The sequence below is a fragment of the Ruditapes philippinarum genome, unplaced genomic scaffold (genome assembly GCF_026571515.1).
Source record: "Ruditapes philippinarum isolate M1 unplaced genomic scaffold, ASM2657151v2 ctg511_1_1_1_1, whole genome shotgun sequence".
Classification (NCBI taxonomy): domain Eukaryota; kingdom Metazoa; phylum Mollusca; class Bivalvia; order Venerida; family Veneridae; genus Ruditapes; species Ruditapes philippinarum.
Window position 1 is genome coordinate 302,823 of NW_026854149.1, and position 23,266 is coordinate 326,088.

At 33.2% G+C, this 23,266-nt stretch overlaps 1 protein-coding gene across 1 annotated transcript in view; it reads right to left on the reverse strand.

Annotated features, from left to right (window-relative positions):
* The window catches only part of LOC132739133 (uncharacterized), a 114,155-nt gene extending 104,143 nt beyond the window's left edge, over window positions 1-10,012 (reverse strand). The window contains exons 1-2 of the mRNA XM_060726788.1: window positions 8,733-10,012; window positions 6,623-7,677 (exon numbers count right to left, since the gene is read on the reverse strand). Of these exons, the coding sequence (XP_060582771.1) occupies window positions 6,623-7,474 (852 nt within the window). The 5' untranslated portion in view covers window positions 7,475-7,677; window positions 8,733-10,012. The remainder of the gene's footprint in view (window positions 1-6,622; window positions 7,678-8,732) is intronic.
* Between the last annotated feature and the right edge of the window lie 13,254 nt (window positions 10,013-23,266).

Genomic DNA, 23,266 nt, shown 5'->3' on the forward strand with positions numbered 1-23,266 from the left:
TTCAAGGAGTTTCTGTTTCTGTTGATTTGCCTGTATACAGATAAATATGTGATTTATAAAAAATAAACAGAAACTCCTTGAAAAAAAGGGGTTTAACCTCTCGAAACGTTGGTGATTGAAAAGTTTGTGTAGTAGATAACTATTACCGAATGACTTTGTTTTTATTTTGCTACTTTTATGAATTTCGCGATACTTACATCAGATAACATGCATCTAGCATATTCTATAACAACATCATTTAAACAATATAAAATTCATGTTTGCCTTTTCTTAAGAAGAAAACATTTATTCGTTTCGAGGCATATATGCCTTTGACAATGCATGCCTTGACGCGTGCATTTATGTAACACACCACTAAATTACTTTTTTATGAAATTGAAAGACCCCCTGTTTTTGGCGAGACTGGGTCTGAGAGAATAACACTATTTGGAGGTATGGGTCTTTATGAAAATGCTTGCAAATGTGGCAGGTGTATATGTTCATTATGCTAACTTGTTTTTAGTGAGTTCAACCATCCATGTCTTTTTCTGTATTCGTCATGTGTAATATGTGTAAATGTTAATTGTATCATGTAATAAGAAACATACCTTGTTTACGTTACTTAATACAGAATCTTGAATCTTGTATTAGTACTTTTATGAATGGTCCTAAAAGGTTTTGTACGTTTTTGATCTGATTTATTTAAATCACCGAACTACTTGTATGTTGGTGTTAGTGCGGATTTTAAGTGTTGTCCAGTGCTTGAAGAAACGAGGACATCGGGGAAAAAAATCTGCATTATTTAACATGTAAATTTTCATTTTATTTTGTAATTTCGCCGAAATTTAGTAAGAATAACATTACAAAAATACCCTCCCGATTTTCTTGTGTATCTTGTTTAATTACATTTAAATGGGAGCGTTCGAGTGATCTGTAAGCACCTGTTAGTAATTATTTGTCGTAATAAAACTTCTCTAAATCATTTAATAAGTATTGGAAAACAAGGCGAACTAATTACCTTAACAAATAACGAGAATGAAACCGACACATTCGTTTCTCTTGATGAATTCGCCATTAATAAACGCTCAAGTTCCATTTACCCTTTTTATCTTACAGTAACACTTGTGTGTGTTTTAATTATTTTTTCACTTGACACTTTGAAACGCGTTATGTCTATTTTGTTGTGTTTTGTTGTTGTTTTTTTTTCTCACAATGTTGCGTAAACTTGCGTTTATCATGAAAAACATAGTAGTATTTTACTCTGTCTGTCATAGCCATTCAATGACATTCCATAGTAACAGTATTTAATGACTAATTGAGGGACTTTTTCACGCTTTCCACGTCCTTCATATTATCTCAATGTTCAATATCACTATACCCATACTCAATATATGATATAGAGGTCAAAATAAATAAAACAATATTTCTAGCTGATTTCTTTTCTCTTGATTATCTAGGCAAAGAATGTAACTCTTTCCACATATGTATTTATTTACATAATTATTGTATTGTCTGTTGTTACAAATGTAACTTTGACTAAATAAAAGAATATTGTATTGTACCTAATTGTATTGTTTTGTATTGTGTTGTGTCGTGTCGTGCTTTGTTGTGTTGTGTTGTATCGTGTCGTATAATATTGTGCTGTGTTATGTTTTGTTGTGTTGTTCAAGTGATGTAAATAAACAACAAAATACTTACGTTTCCGGGAAAATTTCAATAGCTGACGACACCCTAAATTATGTACATGTATATGGAAAAAATGAAAATTACTTAAATAATTTGGGGTGTATACGTCACAATTGTAAACTTACTCATAGAAAAAAAAATTTTAATTTTCAAAATTTAAACCACAGTCTATCAATATATAATGAGCCATTACATAATTCTTAAATTGTGTTTTACGGTTTATTGTCAATGGTAAAACTGACATGATAAATTGTTCAAGTGCATGCCTCTTTTAATTAGTAAGATTTAAATCTGTGGAGAAACTGACACTTTTACAGAAACAAGTTTTTAGAATCTCACAAAATGTTATTAACGTCTGCATTAAATTGTCCGAATATGATCTGTAAAATCGGTCATAGTAATAGAAAGAGCACCGAAACACGAGGTTATCTGATTTGTACGAGGGGGCGTAGCCCCCGAGTATTAATCAGATTGCCGAGTGTTTTGATGTTCTTGTAATAGAAAGAGCATCGAAACACGAGGCTATCTGAATTATGCGAGGGGGCGTAGCCCACGAGTATAAATCAGATTGCCGAGTGTTTTAATGTTCTTTCTCTTTTGTATCATAGTCAAACATAAAAACACGTTCCCTGTTGTCACAATATGAAACCCCAGAGAAAAGTAACCAATGAACGAGCATCTAAATATGACATTTCTGTCGCTTTCACTTTCTCTGCCATCACAATAAGTAACCCCAAGCAAAAATGAGCCAATCAATGGGCATGCTCTGGAGTGCGGGTAGCTAATACCTGCACTCCAGTTAACGCACGGTGCATGTATATGTATACGATTTAACTCGGACACATTTTCAACAGAAAGGTCCCCAAACTATGATACAATCTCTTTTGTATCATAGTCAAACATAAAAACACGTTACCTATTGTCACAAAATGAAACCCCAGAAAAAAGGAACCAATGAACGAGCATCTAAATATAACATTTCTATCGCTTTCCCTTTCTCTGCCGTCATAATAAGTAAACCCCAGCAAAAATGAGCCAATCAATAGGCATGCTCTAGAGTGCGGGTCTCCAGTTAACGCACTGTGTATGTTTAAGTATACGATTTAACTCTGACACATTTTCAACTGAAAGGTCCCCAAACTATGATACAATTATATTCATCAAAGGTCTCCAAATCTACAAAGGTCCCCAAACTATGACACAATTATATTGTATCATAGTTTGGGGACATTTCAGTTGAAAATGTGTCAGAGTTAAATCGTATACTTATACATACACAGTGCGTTAACTGGAGTGCAGGTATTAGTTGCCATGTCCATTGATTGGCTCATTTTTGCTGGGGTTTACTTATTGTGACAGAAAAAGGGAAAACGATAGAAATATCATATTCAGATGCTCGTTCATTGGTTACTTTTTTCTGGGGTTTCATATTGTAGCAACATGGAACGTGTTTTTATGTTTGACTATGATACAAAAGAGAAAGAACATCAAAACACTCGGCAATCTGATCAATACTCGGGGGCTAGGCCCCCTCGTACAAATCAGATAGCCTCGCTCGTGTTTCGATGCTCTTTCTATTACTTAAAATCATCAACTTTCAGACGTATGATATATCGCTATACGGGCTCGGGCTTTAAATGCGTCGTCGTGATCTGTAAATGTTAATGCACAAAAAGCTGCAATAACATTCTTATAGGGTATTTCGCTGTCATGTATATAAAGTTCATTATAAGGCTTTGTGAATGTGTTGATTTCGGCACCTATATATAATCTATGCCGATGTCAGCCATGATGGCCAAAACATGACACTCAAATAAAAGTTAGAAAATAGTAAAATGACGTCTACTGTTACTTTATAACGAGTTTTGTTGCAGGTTGGTAAATGTTAATTGTAATCTTCCAGCACTTCTTTATAATATTTGAACTTTATATAGGTTAAAATGTTGTATTCATAACATACACGTTACATCAGAGAAACATAACTGGATGTGAAAATACTCTTGTCACTGCAAAAAGTCATCAATAATGTTCGCTTTTGTCACTGCAAAAAGTCATCAATAATGTTCGCTTTAAATGGTCAACAGTTGAAATTTTGTTTAAATACTTAAATTATTTAAAAAGTGGGTCTTAAAATTTTTACAGATAGGAGACATTTTCACTTTTGTAATCCTTCCCAATACCAAGAGTCGTTACTTAAATGGTCATTTATTGATCATGCGCGATGACGGAAAGGGGAACAACTTTGGCAGCAAATAAGAATAACTCTTGGGAACACGGAACTATAATTAATGTTTTGCTGGAATATGATTAACAAATTAGACCTGGGAAATTCAGTATACAATACAAGATCTTAGACGAAATTACTTGACCATAATAGACACTTTTACAGCAGAAGGAAAATTATACGATGTAAAACAATTTTGGAGACCCCCTGAAGGGATGTTAACAAGATAGAACATCACACGAGACTGCTATAATAACTCGACTCACTGCTAACATATTCTTTCCTACATGAAAACAGTTTAAACTAATACTGATACTTATTTTCTTACACTAATGAATGTAAAATACCATTTAAGTTAAATCTGATCTACTTTTTTATCATGGACTATTAAGGCCGAACATGTGGTCGACAATTCAGGCAAATTGGCCGCCTGTCATATATAAATACTAACACTAGATGTGTATATATACACATATAACATAATTATACTCAATGAAACATCATTTTAAAATATCTACATGTATTAAACTTTTTAATGTTTATGCTCTTTATATCAATTTTCATAAATAGAATATATTACTTATATAAAATTACTTTGTAAAGCAAGAGTCTGAATGAGAAGAAATTCCTTAAACACTTTCTCTTTCATTCTAATCCTGTTTTTTAAGAATATTTGAAATGCTTTGGGTATATTGTAAAGTAAAACATGTATATATATTCTGAGAAATATTTAAATCAAGAGCTGAATCAAAATATATGTATTCTCAATAAATTATGAACATCATTATTTTTATCTGTTTGTAAGATTTTTTTTGACGTTTTAACCGAAACTTTAGATATTAATCTAGGTTATTATCCTTCAATGAAGATATGTAATTATATAGTTTAAAGTTTGTATGAAATGATAAAGTGACGGTGAGGATCTACAATTGTTTTGAAGATATTTATAAATGTATATCAAATTTGAGTGTTTTTACCATACATTAATTACATGTATATCACTTACACATCAAGTGAAATGCTAATAAATAAGGTTTACATAGCTCCTGTGTGTGTGTAACATAAACATTCCAGTGCGGTTACTTTGTAAGGAGGATAGCTGAATATCATTTTGATTTGTGAACACAGTGTAAAGACGTTTTAACATATAATTATACATTGCTATAAGTCATCTGAATGTAGTACGGAGTAAATGAGTAAAACAGGGAAAAGTCCAATTATTCATTCACTTATTATTCATTCACTAATTATTCACCCACTAATTATTCACCTACTCTATTGACAATTTGAATATCTTTACCATACGAAATCATAATCTTGCTGGGTAAACTGATATGACTCCGAATTAAAGATGTGAATGCTTGTCTCTAAATTTCTAACAATTTCATCCAGCACATGGCTGTATTAAACAGACAAATTGATAAAACACAGAGGAAGTTCCTGTTAGAATCTAAACCCGTTTAAAACTGAAGCCCAGAGGAATCAATGTTTCTGACAATAACGCTCCTTCCACAGAATTTGATAGACGAACATTTTCTTATAGATGGCAACGGAATTGAAGTTTATTCGAAAATATATTTAAAGTACATGTAGTAGATTCGGCAAAACTTGCGACCAAACAGCCAAGCAAAGAATCTTGCTTTCCCTGCATAAATCCTAACTTAGTTACATCTTGATATTAAAATAAAGCACATTAACGACATTTAATGTTGAGCCCTGCTTTAATTTTATGTATATATATGTGCGTAATTCAAGGTGTAACCTACTTACACATGTACTGTATCCCTTTTATATAAATTATAGCTCAATGTCGTGGCAAATATATATAAGACAGTGAAGACGTTGAGCCATAAACGTAAGAATACCCATCAGGGGATAGGACTTTATATTTTTATTGACAAAATAAGACGAACTGTAGACATAGAAGACAGTGAGTTTTGTGAAGTAAGTATATAAACGTGGAGACATCAAGCGAGACATCTTCGGCCGTATGACAATAAATGTAAATTAAAACAATTTCTAAATCAATAGTCTACACTGTTTAAGAAAGAAAATGTGATACATGTATAATATACAGATATAAAACTAACAAACTTGTATCAGGGCATACTAATATTTCTTTGACATGATAACAAACAATAGTTTAGAGGAAAAACGAACAATTGTGCGGAAGCAGTGTTTTTTCTGACTTTTAGGGGAAGCAGCACAGCCCTGAGGTAAGGGCAAACTATGCGCAAAACAACACTTTTGGGAAACTTTTTGCAGTGCTTGAAATTGACCTAAATATGATGTATAAATAAGTATATAGAGTATTTCTTAGTGTCATTTTTTAACTGCATAATTGAAATAAAAATATTTATGTTATTTGCCGGAAGAAAATGTAAACCTTGATATTACAACATAAACCTTGATATTACAACATAAACCTTGAAATAAAAATCAGGAAATGAAATGTTCGATCTGTAGGAATGTCATAAACTACAAAACGAGAGAAGATCTGAAACCTGTAAACATCTCCTAGAGCTTAAAACTAAAAACAATGTACTATAGTATAAACATTTCAATATCATACATGGTGTAAATATAAATTAATGCTCATATATATGTAACTGAAAATGAGCTAAGCCGATTTATGAATATTTTAATCATCTTGTATGTGGCCCTTATACATATAGTCTCACCATATTTAATGCAAATTAATACATATAAAAGTTGTAAATGTACTGTTCTTACCTTACATAGATTACAATCGCCAGTGGTCGAGAACATATCTCCACAATCTATCCTTTCTAGAACATCTGTGAACTGACAGTACATTTTACGTAATTCCGCGTCTATTTCCTGTACACGGTTAATCACACGAGCACAACCGTTATCACGTGCACATTGCACACTGTGTCTTTCTTTTGACGATAATATATTATATAACGGAAGCCCACAAAAATCTGTACTAATATTACGGAGCAATTTTTCACGATCAACCCGTTTATTTGATGTTTCACAAATTTCTTCAACTAAGGTTCCAGTCACAGTAAGGCACTGCCCGGAAACAGCCGCCATATTGGTTTCATTGAATTGGGTCAAGTGTGGCGGCAGCGACACATTTAAGTTCTCTGAGCAGAAGCACGTGCAGCCCTTACACAGTAACAACATTGATATGATTATACTAAATATTGCAAGCTTTAATCTAGAATTTCCGAACAGTCTAGGCAACGAAAAAAGTGTTGACCTATTTGAACGATACGTGCTCTCTGACCTAGATCCGGATGGAAAAGGTATTTCTAGATACGGCAATGTATCCAATATTTGCAAGTTAACATCTCTACCGACATGGTATGTTGAACTGATACAGCTATACGATGATGGATGTTCGGTGATTTGATGATATTTGTACAATGTAATGTCGTCTAGAATCAGTTTATTGCGAGCAGTATCTGAGGTATATTGTGCATGAAATTTGTATTTCAACCCGCTTGGTTCGCTTGACAAAAGAGTGGACTGTTTTTGTACAGTAGGTTGCCAGCTTTGCCTCTGACATGGTTTATTCTCTAGCTTGATGTCTCCATGCCCACCTGTATTGACCATAGTTTCCAGGGTAACGATAATGCCACAGAGAACACATCCAGGTCAATTTTACAAGACTCCGTCATACCACGTGTAGTGTAGTGACCTCGATCTCCTGCCAACCACGTGATACAAATCTAAATAAACACATTAACTAGTGTTCTAATTCCTCTTTAAAAGTAAAATTCTTTCTATTTTAGTCGTCTACATATCTTACATTCACACTAAAAGAAGAAAAAATATATATGAAAACTTATCACATAGATAATTAACAATTTTATTGAAAGATGAAGATCCAATTTTTTTCGTAGAATCAACAGCTTCACATTTTAATTCCAAAGAATTTAGAAACACATTTATTCCACGATGAATACTTATTAATTTCTTGACGTTTCAGTCGTCTTTTTTCTTTTCACATACTTTCAGATGGACTATGTAATTAGATCCAAAACTCCTCACCTCTTCCTAGAAAAAAATATAAAAACCTTCCCGATAGTAAACGTTGCTGGCAAATTACTCTGCTACGTTTCCTTGATAAATAAACATAAATCCAAGCCTGAATTACCTGCAAATACACATATGCCTTCGGTATGCCAGGCCGTCGCTCCTAACAGATACTTTAATCTATTTACCTATACATCCACGCACATGCGATGCTCATTTTGCGGTGGAGTGTTCTTTATTGAAGTTTTTTTATTATTATTTACTAATCTCGCATGTACTCAATGATGCCTGCGAGTACAAGCGTTATATATATGTATATACATGTAGTTTATGACCTTGAAAAAATTAATCGTGAGCAGCGAGAAGACTTTAATGAAACAAAGTCTTTGGAGTAAAAGAAAATATCTAAGAAAATGAAATATTATTTAACTGTTCATTAAAATGGCACCTTAGTAACGGCGCTAGAAATAAATCAACGTAGGAAGAAAATGTGCGGTATAAAATATAATGCGAGTAAAAAAACGCACTAAATTTATCAATTTTCTTTTTTTCTTCTTGTATTATATGGAAAGGAACATTCGCCAATCTGTTACTCCTGAAACGGAAATGCTCAACAGACGACTTTGTGGTCTAAAGTCATCTTTATTTAAATGTTTCACTCAGACTTTGATTCTTAGTAGCATAGCATTTTCCCCTAATATTAATTGATTAAAATATGCGTTCCATTAGTTTCAAACGTAAAACAATTTTTTAATCAATAGAGCAACACTATTATTATTAAAACAGAATCCTTCAGATTAATATCGACAGGGAAGAAATAACTATAACAATTTACCATTCATGTTGCCTAGTAATCCAGATTAGAATATATAAACACGTATAAATCCAGACGTTTTACTGTAAACATTTTGCCCATGATTACAAATGATTGTCATGGAATATTCCCTCGGAATAGATTTCATGATAACTCTATATAGGAATTCGATGTTTAATTAATACATATATATGAATGAGACACGATGCTGTACTGATTTATCGTTTAGCGAAGAAAATCCACACCGTTATTAAATACATTGACTCGTTTGTATTGTAAATCAGAAAAAATGGTCAAGTTACCATAGCAACTTAAATATGAAAATAGAAATAAGTTCATTTAAAAACTAGGCGATTTTTATTTTCTCATATCTCTCACTGTTTGACATAATATTTATGCAAATAATAGAATCTCAAAGCGAATTTTTTATATATAAATCCAGACGACAAATGCATTAAAATTTTATCATATTACACTTTTCTCCTTCTCCAGAGTTTAACGGGCACCTGTGTTTCCAGTAAAACAATGCAGCCGGTCGCAAAGGACGTTTTTCACTTCATCCGTAATAATATCTTCTGGAATAACAGTTTGTATGCTGATGTTAAAATCACGTATTCTAATTCGAAAGCTAACACGCCAGCATCACTGAATAACGATAATTCATTGGCACAGATGTGAGAAATACATTCCGTTCATAATTTCCAACGGCTGTGTGAAGACTTTTTTAAACTTACATTTATTTGATCATATTTTTTTCACTTTTTCAACTTGTTGAATCCAATAACACCTCTTAGAGGTACCGCCATCTTGGTGGTTTCGAAAAACTCTTCTGATTCAATCCAAGTGATCGCGCATGCGCCGTGGATCTTGAAGTCTGATAATCTTTAGTGCACACTCTTCCCCTATTACTTATCAAAGAAGCTGATTTTATCTCTATCCGAGAGATCGTTAAATGACATTGACCGTTAGAAGGATATCTCTATCTTATTGTGCAGCATTCAGCCGAGGGCAAATGCATTCAGTTGAACAAATTTCCGAAAAACTAGTTTATCCGAAATGTTAATGAATCGTGAAATACAATAGCGAGAAACATTTTCCATCGGATTTTAGAGAAAATAGCAAACTAAATATGTAGAGAAAAAACATGTTATATTTTAAAAGAGCATTCCTAAAATTGTTTTGTCGATACACAAAACTAGTATCTCGTGGTTTGAATAGAGTGAACCGTTTCCGAGTGTACTTAACAGATAAATGGCTTTAAATACAAGCAACATGTATTTACACTCCCCCTCATACAGAGGGGAAAGCAATCTAACCCTACAAATTGATCAATAAGAACAAGAAAGAAAATCACGTCAATCGGTTATATGCAAAAATTCTTGAAACAGTAGTCAATATACGAGCCAGCATATCAGTTGTCACATGTTGTGTATGGCTTGTCTTAACAGATATAGTTTGTATAAATACTACATCATCACATCACGCACGATTCCTCGCTTATAATGTAAGAGACTGTTACCATCGCAAATCTGATCAAGAAAAAAAAAAGAAAAGAAAAAAGAATAATAACAATATAATGCTAATAAAAAAAAATGTAAAAATTATCACGTTGATTGAGAAATATTTCTAAGTCATTGATTTTGAAATTATAAGTTCTGGATGGTTAAAGAGACAGTTTAGTTATTTGAGGAATTTGAATTTGAGGAAAGTGTAATGGTATAATGAGTTCATACTGCTGTTATAGCTGACCTATGGCCAGACTTTATACCGTTGTCCTATCATATATGTGTGTATGCATGCATGTATGCATCCCAGCAAATATAGGACGTCATACTGACGTCAGATTTAAGTCAGGTTCTGACGACGGATGACGGTCGGAATCTAACCGGTTTCTGACCTTTTTCCGACCTCAATCTGACCAATTTTCGACCAGAATCTGACCATTATCTAACCAGTTCCTGGCCATTTTCCGACCTCAATCTGACCATTTAACGACCTAAATCTGGCTATTTTCTGACCTCAATCGGACCATTTTACTGACCATTATTTAACCGTTTCTGGTCACAATCTGATCTTTTCTCATATCTTTCTTGTTTTACTATTATGTTATAAATATTTTCTTGCCAATCAGATTTGGTAAAATTGTATTAAACTCATTCTATCAAGTAACCTCCACTCCAATGAAATGTATAACAAAAACAAAAACAACTAGAAATGTGTCCATAGGACACGGATGCGCCAACACTCCACTGTTTTGTCAATTTTATGACTCTAGGTCAAATATTTTTGGGCTACATGTGCCACAAGTTGAAAACTAAAAATCTTTTACTAAGTGAAGGGCAGAAACTTTACAAATACTGAATAAATCCATAAGTATTATCCAAGGTGCATAAGTACACATAGCCAACATTTTTGTTAAATTTCAGACCTACTGGTCAAATACTTTTTAAGCTATGCATGAACAAGTTGAAAATTGCAAATTTATACTAAGTCAAGAGATAGTCAAGGGCAATAACAGTATATACACCGCCACCTGTTTGTTTAGATTGCAGCGCCGCGCACTTGGCCTTGGGAAGGCACCTGTATATATTCCCCTAATGCCAAATAACATTTGGAAAAAAAACGTAAATGATTATAACAGTAAATTAGGATTTTTTGTTTGTTATATTTTTACTTGCCAACAGATAACCGACCAGAACCTGATGTTATTACAACGTCAAAAACAAACGTCTAATAGACATCGGTTTTTGGATGTCAGATTTACGTCGTATTTTGGTCGCTGACGTCACGACCAAAATCTAACAACAATCCGACGCCATTTTAACGTCATGTCTGACTTTAAATTGATGTCGTTGCTGTTCAGTAGCCATACTTTATACTGCTGTCATAGCTGGTCAGTGTCCTGACTGTATATTGTTGTCAAAGCTGGTCAGTGTGACCTGGCTGTATATTGCTGTCGTAGCTGGTCAGTGGCCTGACTGTATATTGCTGTCGTAGCTGGCCAGTCGCTTGACTGTATATTGCTGTCATAGCTGGTCAGTGGCCTGAAAGTATATTGCTGTCATAGCTGATCAGTGGCCTGACTGTATATTGCTGTCGTAGCTGGCCAGTCGCCTGACTGTATATTGCTGTCAAAGCTGTAACATGAGTATAGTCAGAAATACGTACAGCTTACACTCATTGCGTCGAAAATGTAACATGAGTATAGGAGTATAGTCAGAGATACGTACAGCTTACAAACATTGCGTCGAAAATGTAACATGAGTATAGTCAGAGATACGTACAGCTTACACATATTGCGTCGATGATGTAACATGAGTATAGGAGTATAGTCAAAGATACGTACAGCTTACAAACATTGCGTTGATGATGAAACTTGAGTATAGTCAGAGATACGTACAGCTTACACACATTGCGTCGATGATGAAACATGAGTATAGTCAGAGATACGTAAAGCTTACACACATTGCGTCGAAAATGTAACATGAGTATAGTCAGAGATACGTACAGCTTACACACATTGCGTCGACGATGTAACATGAGTATAGGAGTATAGTCAAAGATACGTACAGCTTACAAATATTGCGTTGATGATGAAACTTGAGTATAGTCAGAGATACGTACAGCTTAAACACATTGCGTCGATGATGAAACATGAGTATAGTCAGAGATACGTACAGCTCACATACATTGATTCAACGATGTGACACGAGTGTTGTCGGAGACACAATGGTACGACGTAACACGAGTGTGCAGCTGAGTATTGTTACGCATTTACACAATAATTACAGCTATATGTCCCTGTTATTTTCGTGCCCTAAAGGATCTTGTATGAGAGAAAATATCACCAAAATTTCCCAGATAACCGCAACTGTTGGCATTCAGAAAATGGTAATTTATCGGCCAGACACATTCTTAATAACGATGTTTACATACATGGTATTATAAAATTGTATGTGATCTTCTGGGTAAAAATGTAAATGATAACATTACTGATGATGGTAGAGACCGCACTATACGTACATGTATCCAACTTTACTTTTACCTCCACAAGAGACGCTATAGACTGGAATCCGAGACGCCATAGAGTGAAATCCGAGACGCTATAGAGAGAAATCCGAGACGCCATAGAGTGAAATCCGAGACGCTATAGAGAGAAATCCGAGACGCCATAGAGTGAAATCCGAGACGCCATAGAGTGAAATCCGAGACGCTATAGAGAGAAATCCGAGACGCCATTGATTGAAATCCGAGACGCCATAGAGTGAAATCCGACACGCCAAAGAGTGAAATCCGTGACGCTGTAGAGTGAAATCCGAGACGCCATAGAGTGAAATGCGTGACGTCATAGAGTGAAATCCGAGACGCCATAGAGTGAAATCCGAGATGCCATACAGTGAAATCCAAGACGCCATAGAGTTAAATCCGAGACGCTATATAGAGTGAATGCGAGACGGTATAGAGTGAAATCTGAAACGCTATTGACTGAAATCCGAGACGCTATAGGGTTAAATCGAGACGCCATAGAGTGAAATTCGAAACACTATAGTGTGAAATCGAGATGTTATAGTGCCAAATTTGAGATGCTATGGAGTGAAATCTGAAACTGTTAAATATGAGACGCTATAAATCCATGCAGTAGGGCACAGAAGAAAAAAATTAAATCTGTATTTAACAAGATACATGTAGGTATACAATGTATAAATGTTGCTCCGTTTATTTGTTATGTCATATTTTAAAGCATTTTGCTTAACGATAATCTATATATGAAAGTAAATGAGAAATTTTATAAAGCAAACATCACCCACCCCCCCCCCCCACCCCAAATAATAATTGTCTCTATTTTCAAGTTACTTTTGTCGCAAAATTTTGCTAATTTAATTTACGTTTAAACAATATATTAGTTATGCTGCTTAAAGTTTGTATTCGGTAGTGAAGCAGCTTCAAATAACTTGACTTTATAACTTCAAGACACGTCACGAGCCTAACGCATATTATATAGTAAAGCGCAACAACAAGAAATATACATGTATAACCAATTTTTCCAACATCGTATCAGCGTATTGACCATTCAGAACCTCATTGTTATTTTATTTTGGCCTTAAATAAAAAAAAACTTAAAGCTTGTGAGGCATGACTTTGAAGGGATGACATTACGAATGACTTCACGCACGTTCTTACTGTTAAATAAACATAAAACGTCTTCGATTATTTCGTATACATAACAACAGATTCATATCGCTTATTTATTGTTTTCAGCTTTGTAAATGATACGATCTCGCATCAAATATCTAAATTAATACTCACAGATGTTCTGTTTTTAGTTCAACATAATATTTATATTCATTATGTAGAACATTTTTCAGGAAAAAATAACTTTTGGACAGCATACATAAAAAAATAAAATAATACTCATATTGTTATTTGTTTGTTTGTTTGTTGTGTTTGAATAAAATTCAGCATAACCATGGAAAAAATGTATTTCGTGCACGCAACAGGCGTATATCCATCACTTAAATCCATCCAGTATAATGTTTTATATAGCGATATATTCTTCGTAACTATATTTGAAGATGACCATTAAATGCGATCAACGACCATATCAAGTTTAACAATTCTACCAATACAGACTACTGGAGTTCCTCGTGAAATAAACAAATAAAATGTTCGATAAATTTCTGACAGAGTAAATATGATAAAGCCGTACGAGTTACCGTTCGTTGAAAAACACTAGGGGATAAATTCAGTTAAAATAACAGAAGCCATATCACGGTATCGGACCGTACACCGGATGTAATTGTGTTTTGAGTCAAATAAAATAAGAGAAAATTACCAGAGGTAAGAAATAATCGATTTCTCAGTTCTTATGACATTAATTTGGCCAATTTTATTTTATTTTTCCCCTTCTAAGTACAAAAAAAAGTTTCATCATGAATCAACAGCTTTCTAAAATGTTTCCTCATATAGTCACTTATGTAAGATACCCCACAGCAGCAAAAAATGCATGCGACATATAAAATCTGTGAACAAAAGTGAGTATAAAGTGAGCGGGTAAATGGGGGAAAAAGTTATGATTTGACAATGTAAATTGTTTAATGAAAAAAAGATATTTATTTCACACAACCATTGAACTTCCAGCGTTTTCGAATTCGCCAGTGAATTCCCATTTTTAATCGTTATCGAATCCAAACAATTTGTTCCGCATTTAAAAATCCATATCAAATCACTGTTGTACTCCATGTAACCTCGTTTTCATTTTTTTGTGTCCAAAACAATCCGTATTGAATCAGCTTCGAACCCTATATTAGCTAGCACCACGTCCAATATAGATCTGACAGCTGTGAACGAGTACAAAAAGTCCAGTAATATTCATATATTTCTGAATATAGAGAAACGTTATTTCGAAAACAAGATTTTATCAAGTCATTTATCAATATAATGCCTTAGACTTTAATTTGATAATACAACAGCAATTTTAATCATATTTAGCCAAAAAGTAACAGAAACCGACTCTACGTTGATTGATTTATTGAGGAATTATTATTCTTTTTTATACTCAACACAGTATATATTCATATTGTTCGTATACTGTAACTAGTACACTGGGAGTGTGCATTTTCATCTCTATAAATGTCAATTTTTGGTCTATCTCATAGGTGAGGTTTGAGAAAACTGTCGACTCAGAATTTTTATTTTTGTGTCGAGACAGATAAAGAAACTAGAATTTTGTTACTTGGGAAAACATTTCTTCCGTGAGCAACGTAATAAGTACATCAAATAAATCAAATATTGATTTTTGGTTGATTCCTGTACATATTGCATATCTAGTACTTAAATATATCAAAGGAAAAACAAACTCAAACTTAGGTCAAATTAGTGTCACAAATAGATTTTTTCTTACCTCCATTATTTTTTTGTATTTTTTTTTACTCAAAACACTATGATTATATCCGGTGTACGGTCCCATACCATGTATATACATGAGATTCTCCGCCATCCCTTTCAAATTAAACGCTGATCTTACACATGAATATATATAAAAGATGTTAAATGAAAGTTTCTTATAATTTGACTTCGCATTTTATTTCATTACCCTATGGTTTTGCGAAAGCGGAATGTATGTAAGTTTTCTTTGTCGTTATTTTTTTGTGAAATACTCTGCAGGGATATATACTTTGTGAATTTACTCTGTTCCAAACTTAATATTAAATGTATGTATGATATAACTATCATTACTATAAATTTCTTGGAACAATCTTATAGCAATAAGCTCTCTTTACCCTTTCTCGTATCTATGTGACTACTGGGTGGGCTAATATTTTCACACTTTTACACTTTCATAACTCTGTAATGTAGTTCAGTTCAATAAATAGATCAGTGTATTGAACATCTGTGACTTATCAATACAGAGAATGGAGATCTTATCATTTATCCTTAGATACAATCTGTTGTTTGTACTGATCAAGAAAAGAAAAACAACATGTTACTGAGCTACAAATATTTTGGTAGAAGGGTTGTTTACATAAAAATATGTCTGTACAGAGGGATCATCGGGAAAAAAATAACAGCTGCGCAGATGTGAACCTCCACGTGCGCACGTAAAAGCTACCAAGTGCCTAACCCTGGTCCTTGTAGGTAACATGTGCACAAGTGTGATAAATAATATTTTTCCGATGTCCCCTCCGTCCTTATTTGACCATTTCTTCCCGTACACGACCTGACATAAGCCAATCAAAAAATATCACATACAAGATAACAAAATGGACGACAAAAATAATAAATAAATTAAAATAAAACAATAAAAACGGGGCATTTTTGTCGGGTTTATTAGATTCATGTAAAGAAAAAAGAAAGAAAGAAATGAATTAAAAAAAGGATAAATAAAAAACTATATTGTTCTATTTCCTTCCCCACGATAAAAATAAAATAAAAAAATCAAAAAAAAAACAAAAACAAATTCGAATGTCCGGTTGAACGGCGAACCCTGACATTTTTTTGAAATTTACAAGGCGCCATTTTGTGTCGAACATTGGCGGAAGGGATATAATGGAAGGCCCATAAAAAGCAAACACTTTTTTTTTTATTTCTTTTTAAAAACTTTTGAAAAATGAAAATATTGTCACATTTGAGGCTATACAGGGTATTCCAAAATTAAAGACACACCAGTGAAATTTAAAGTAAGGTAAACAGCTCAACTTACATGTATAATAAAGGGATGGAGTGTGTGTGTGTGTGTGTGTGTGTGTGCGTGCGTGCGTGCGTGCGTGCGTGTGTCATAAGGTGTAACCGTTCCTATATTCAAACGAGGCAATCCATATATAAGAACCACAATTGCTTCCAACATTGTTTTGTGTTATTACTTTAGTGTAACCAAATAGCATGTTACTTTATGTTTAATATATCTATACATATTCCGTGTAATAATTTATTACTGTGAATACATTCCCAAAAGATATGTTCTATAGTTTCATCTTGAAGATTACATGGGTGCTAATATTTGTTTTTGACAGTAAATCATTCGTACCCAAAATCCTATGGATAAGTCTTACTTGGAACCATTGTATACATGTATCCTTTGTATATATATATAGCATATAAGACATTTAAGCATATATTCTTCCAGCATTCTTCATTATTAGAGAGGAATAGTTCTTGTGACCATTTGACCTGATAAACGGGTTAGCTGGAGTTGACATTAGTGAATCATACATATCTTTTGAATTTTTTTGATCTCTTACTATTCCTTTAATGTGTATTGGAATTGTTCTCTCTTAAAATTTAAGGGGTTGAAGCAGACAGTTTGAAAAAGCTTGTAACTGCATTTTAAATTCCTAAATATAAAAGATGGTTAATATTTATATTGTAGATCTTGCTAGTTCTTCCAGTGTATAAAACTGGCTATTGTCTTTTAAGATATCATAAATAATAACTTTAAATAATTCACCTTATCCATGTAAGTTTTATCGCATTCATAAAGTTTATTCCAAATAAAAACATATAATGTATCATTAATTTGTTGCATATATTTATCCGAAGGATTCGGCAACATTATAAATAGATGGTTTAGTTGTGAGATAAGTATTGTTTTTTATTACTGTTATTTTACCGATTGGAGTTAAAGCTCTTCAATTCCATCGTTTAATCATTTTTTCTATATTGGATATTTTTCTTTTAAGTTAAGATCTAACTTTTCTTCAAGAATTTATACCAATCATTTTCTAATTCAGTGTCCAGCTTGTTTTTATACTATCACTGGTGTACTTTTAATGCCCATCCAAACAACCTTTGTCTTTTCAAAGTTCACCCTGAACCCCGAGATCTGTGCAAAAACGGATAAAATATCAAGAGTGGCATTTAAAGATTGTGCTGTTCCGTCTAACATTACAGTGGTATCATCAGTAAACTGTGACAATAAATGTTCAGTATGTTCAATGTATTCCTTTAAAGTTTCTACGGATTTCAACTTTAATAATATAACTATATAGCATGAAAGAGAATAACGTTGGCGACAGCCTCGTTGTACATTGATATAATTGGATTAGAATCCACATTGTCAAATAGCTGATATTGATTTTTCATAAAGATATTGAACCATTTTAATTGATGCACCAAAATTTAAAGAGATGAAGTAATATGTACAAAATCCCAAGATAGCGAATCGAATGCTTTTTCAAAGTCGATCAGAAGAAGTAATCCAGAAATATCACTTTCTTCTGTATAATTCATAATATAATATATCAGTCTAACGTTTTCTTCGATATATCTTCCTTTTATCAAACCCGTTTGATGTTTGCTTTTTAGTTAACGTTACAAAATCTTCACTTTGCCTATGGAAAATTAAGAAAATTATGTAATATTGAATCCCTTCCTATATTTAGGGGAACAAAGTAACATAGGTTTTTGCTGGATCAACACCGCTAATGCTTAACAAAATCATTTAGCCAGTACTGGTATATCCGGAGCCTGGCTAAAGGAAAACTGTTTTCCACACAATTATTTTTACTGGAAGCAACGATGGGGCTCCACTATCGCTGTAACAGCCAACCATTCCGTGAAAATTCTGATACACATTAAAAGTATAACTTTATTTTTGAATGAATTGTTTTCATATTTGACCACAACATTCTTTGGGACAAAACCTTCAAGTAGACAAGACTAAACTTGACCTTCATTCATAAATGAACTTGACCTTCAAAGTCAAATGTCTTAATTTTGCTTGATGTTTGCTATAATTGACTGTAACTTTGTAATTGATGAATGGATTATCTTTATATTTGGTCAAAACAATATTTTTAAAAAAAAAGACCAACTAGAAGGTTGAACTGACATTGACCTTGCGTTTAAATGACCTAGATCGTCAAGTTCAAACTATTGAATTTTGCATAAATTGTCATAATTTTGCTATATCTGTACGGTTTTGATTTATACTTGGACAAAGCAATACTTGCGACCAAACAAACATATTGAATAATTAAGATGTGACCTTGAATTTTATTGCCTTGACAAACAAGGTCAAATTAATGAAATTTTATTGTGTGTTTATTTTTATAATTCGCTCTAACCTATTTATTTATTAATGGATTAACTTCTTATTTAGGTACAACATCATTTAATTAAGGTAAGATATTCATGTATATCAAACTCTAATTAACCTTGACTCATGTCTGATATTGACCTTGAAGGACAAATAATGGAATTTTCACTGAAATTTGCTATAGTTGACTGTAACTTTGTAATTATTTAATGAATTCTCTTCATACTAGGATAAAATAACGCTTTGGACAAGTCCTTCTAATAGGTTGAACTGACCTTGACCTTGAGCTTTAGATGACATTAACCGTCAAGGTTAAATTATTGAATTTTGGTTAAGATGCCATAAGTTTTGTTATTTATTCATACGTGGACAAAACAACACTTGTGACCAGACGGACATGTTGGATATTTTAAATATGACATTAACCTTTTATTGACCATAACCGTCAAGGTCAATTGAATGAATTTTGCATTTACTTTCTTAACTTTGTCATTTATTTATGGAAACGAACCACACTTGTACAAAACAACCACATGGAACATTAGTTATGCTCTGGAAACTGTTTTCAGTTTTAAAATAATAGTGACCTTGACCTTTGACCTTGTGATCCCAAAATCAATAGGGGTCTTCTACTCAATATGGACAATAATCCTATGAAGTTTGAATATTGTGGGACAAATAGACCTTAAAGTTTGCTCCGGAAACTGTTTTCAGTTTTAAAGTAATACTGACCTTGACCTTTGACCTTGTGACCCCAAAATCAATTAGACGTTGTCTACCCAATATGGACAATCATCCTATGAAGTTTGAACACTGTGGGCCAAATGAAACTTAAGAAATGTTCCGGAAACTGTTTTCAGTTTTAAGGTAATAGTGACCTTGACCTTTAACCTTGTGACCCCAAAATCAATAGGGGTCTTCTACCCAATATGGACAATTATCCTTTGAAGTTTGAATATTGTGGGCCAAACGAAACTTAAGTTATGCTCCGGAAACTGTTTTCAATTTTAAGGTGATAGTGACCTTGACCTTTGACATTGTGACCCCAAAATCAATAGGGGTCTTTCACATTATATCGACAATCATCCTATGAAGTTTGAACACTGTAGGTCAAATGGAACTTAAGTTATGCTTCGGAAACGGTTTTCAGTTTTAAGGTGATAGTGACCTTGACCTTTGATCTTGTGACTCCAAAATCAATAGGGGTCTTCTACCCAATATGGACAATTATTCTATGAAGTTTAAATGTTGTGGGCCAAACGGAACTTAAGTTATGCTCCGGAAACCAAATTGCTAACGGACGGACGGACAGACGGACGGACGGATAGAAAGACGGACGGACGGACGTCAGGGGGTATAAGATAATATGCCCGAAATTTTGTCGGGCATATAAAAAGGAAAAACTAAAACATTTTTTTCTATAATTATTTTTTAAACCTTTCATTTGTCTGCTTTGTAGAAAAAGTAAAAACAAGAGGGCCTTGATGGTCCTAATATCGCTCACCTGAATATAAATATTCTCCGTGACAACAAACAAGTAATATTGTAAACTATGAATGAAAGCAGAAATAAAATCTATATCTTAAACTGATATCACAAAGTTCATATTTGTATCTGAAATAGTACACATATAAAAACTTTACTGGTTGCTTTTGCTAAGGGAAAACAACAGTTCCATCAGATGTCTACTTTTCCAAACAAAATTCTGTAGTGATAGTGTATTTGTTTCCTTCCGAATCATAGTTTTTTTCTAATCTAAAATGCATAATTGCCATTAATTCAAATTAAAACACGTAATACTGTTTCCGTACGTTTACAGAACTCATATCAGTGAAACCGGAAAATTGACCCCTCGGCCATAGAATATTTTATGGCATTATGTCCGTTCGTATCTGTTAGTTTTTCAGTCATCCATTAAATTGCGATAATAATATGTTAAAATTTATTGGCTTTTTACGTTGATTTGACCAATATTACCTCTTTAACAAGAAAGACCCAAAGATAGCTTATGATACATATAAACATTATGAAGAACCAGTTCACACTTTGATACTCATTTGCCCACGAAGGCGTTAAAGCGAATAACACAACGTTTAAGTTCAATTTTGATGATTGTCATAATAGCTTCTATATCAATACACTGAGGAAATATCAACAATAAAACGATCACAGATGATACGCGTATGCCATGAAATGCCAATCATGTGCAATTTAACTGCCGTCCAATTTTAATAAAATTTACGTACTTTTTGCTCAGGCTAATGGTTTCAGAAATACGAGTCTTATCATAAAATATTTTAACTTGATCAGACTGAAAATGTATTGTGATACCATCATTTATTATAGTGGTTATACGGTATCAGTGTTTCACTTATTGCAGACAATACAATTCAATATTTGTAGTTTGTAACGAAAACGTTATTATTTATTTCTGTAAGGGGGACTGAAGCATGTGTTCCAAAGCCAAAGGGGTCATACCATGCGCGCGCATCCTCAAAATTCTGATTTTCAACCGGTATTTTGAACAAAAACGAGTCTTGTAAAGCAATCAGAATAGATTTGAATTTAATTTCTTTTGCAAAGAAGATGTCCTTACTTCTAGTTTTAATATTCCAAATATCTTGACATAAGTCTTTCCTTTCTTGTCAGTATTTCGCGTTGAATGCGATTTTGATTCTGGATAGTGCGTACACCCAAGCGTTGAAATGTTACAGAAATTGAAAAATTGTCGATAAAACTGAAAATTTTACACAACTGGAAGTTCTTTTATTGTAGAACCTGTTTCATAAATATATTTTCAATCCTAAAACGAATTTATTACAGGAAAAAGACATTATGATACTGCGTACAGTCTCAAAAATCAAGATACTGCGTACACAATACATGATATTGATTCTGCCTACACTTTCTTCGAAGCAGTCTAAGTTCATAATGGGATGAAATTGATAACACTGGCGAAAAATAAATAATAAAAAGATAATTAAAATAAAAGTAAGATTCAAATCGTGTGATAAAGTATAAAATGTTTAAAATGTACATCCTAAATAATGTCTGAGTATATATTTACTCAAATGTAACACTCTAAACTGATAAATATTTTCGTACACTGCATAACTAACTTATAGTCAAATTTATAGTCTACTTAAAGACTTTTTAGTGGGTTGATGCACATCAATTTGAGAGTAACAAATATTGGAAACATTGTTTGTGTTCTTATTTTATCTCTTTATATATTGTACAAGCGAAATACGGATTATTTATAGTAAAATAAAAGCAACAGTGAAATATTTGCTTTTTTGCACTCGCTGTTTTGGCGCTGCATTGTGACGTCACGTAAACAACTCTTCAAACGTCTGTACTGCGTTAATAACTGATTTAAAGATATGTTGTTCGTATTTATTTTTTAATTTAGACAACTTTCTATCATTCTAGATAATTTATTATATTTTTTCACATACCCATTCACTTCAAAAGGTCTTAATTTTTGGTAAGTTATAAATTGAATATTAAATTCATGTTAGTTTAATACTAAATTTATTGAACTCGTTGAATAAGATAATAAATCTATAATGCTCGCCAAAGGCTCGCATAATATATTTTTGTATCATAGTTTGGGGACCTTTCTGTTGAAAAAGTGTCAGAGTTAAATCGTATAGATATACATGCACAGTGCGTTAACTGGAGTGCAGGTATTAGTTACCCGCACTCCAGATCATGTCCGTTGATTGGCTCATTTTTGCTGGGGTTTACATATTGTGACGGCAGAGAAAGGGAAAGCGGGAGAAATATCATATTCAGATGCTTGTTCACCCGGGGTTTAAAATTTTGACAACAGGGAACGTGTTTTTATGTTTGACTATGATACAAAAGAGAAAGAACACCAAAACACTCGGCAATCTGATTTATACTCGGGGGCTACGCCCCCTCGTTCAAATCAGATAGCCTCGTGTTTCGGTGCTCTTTCTATTACTTATTTTACTCGTTTAATAAATTCAATATTGAACGTACACTCATTCAATAT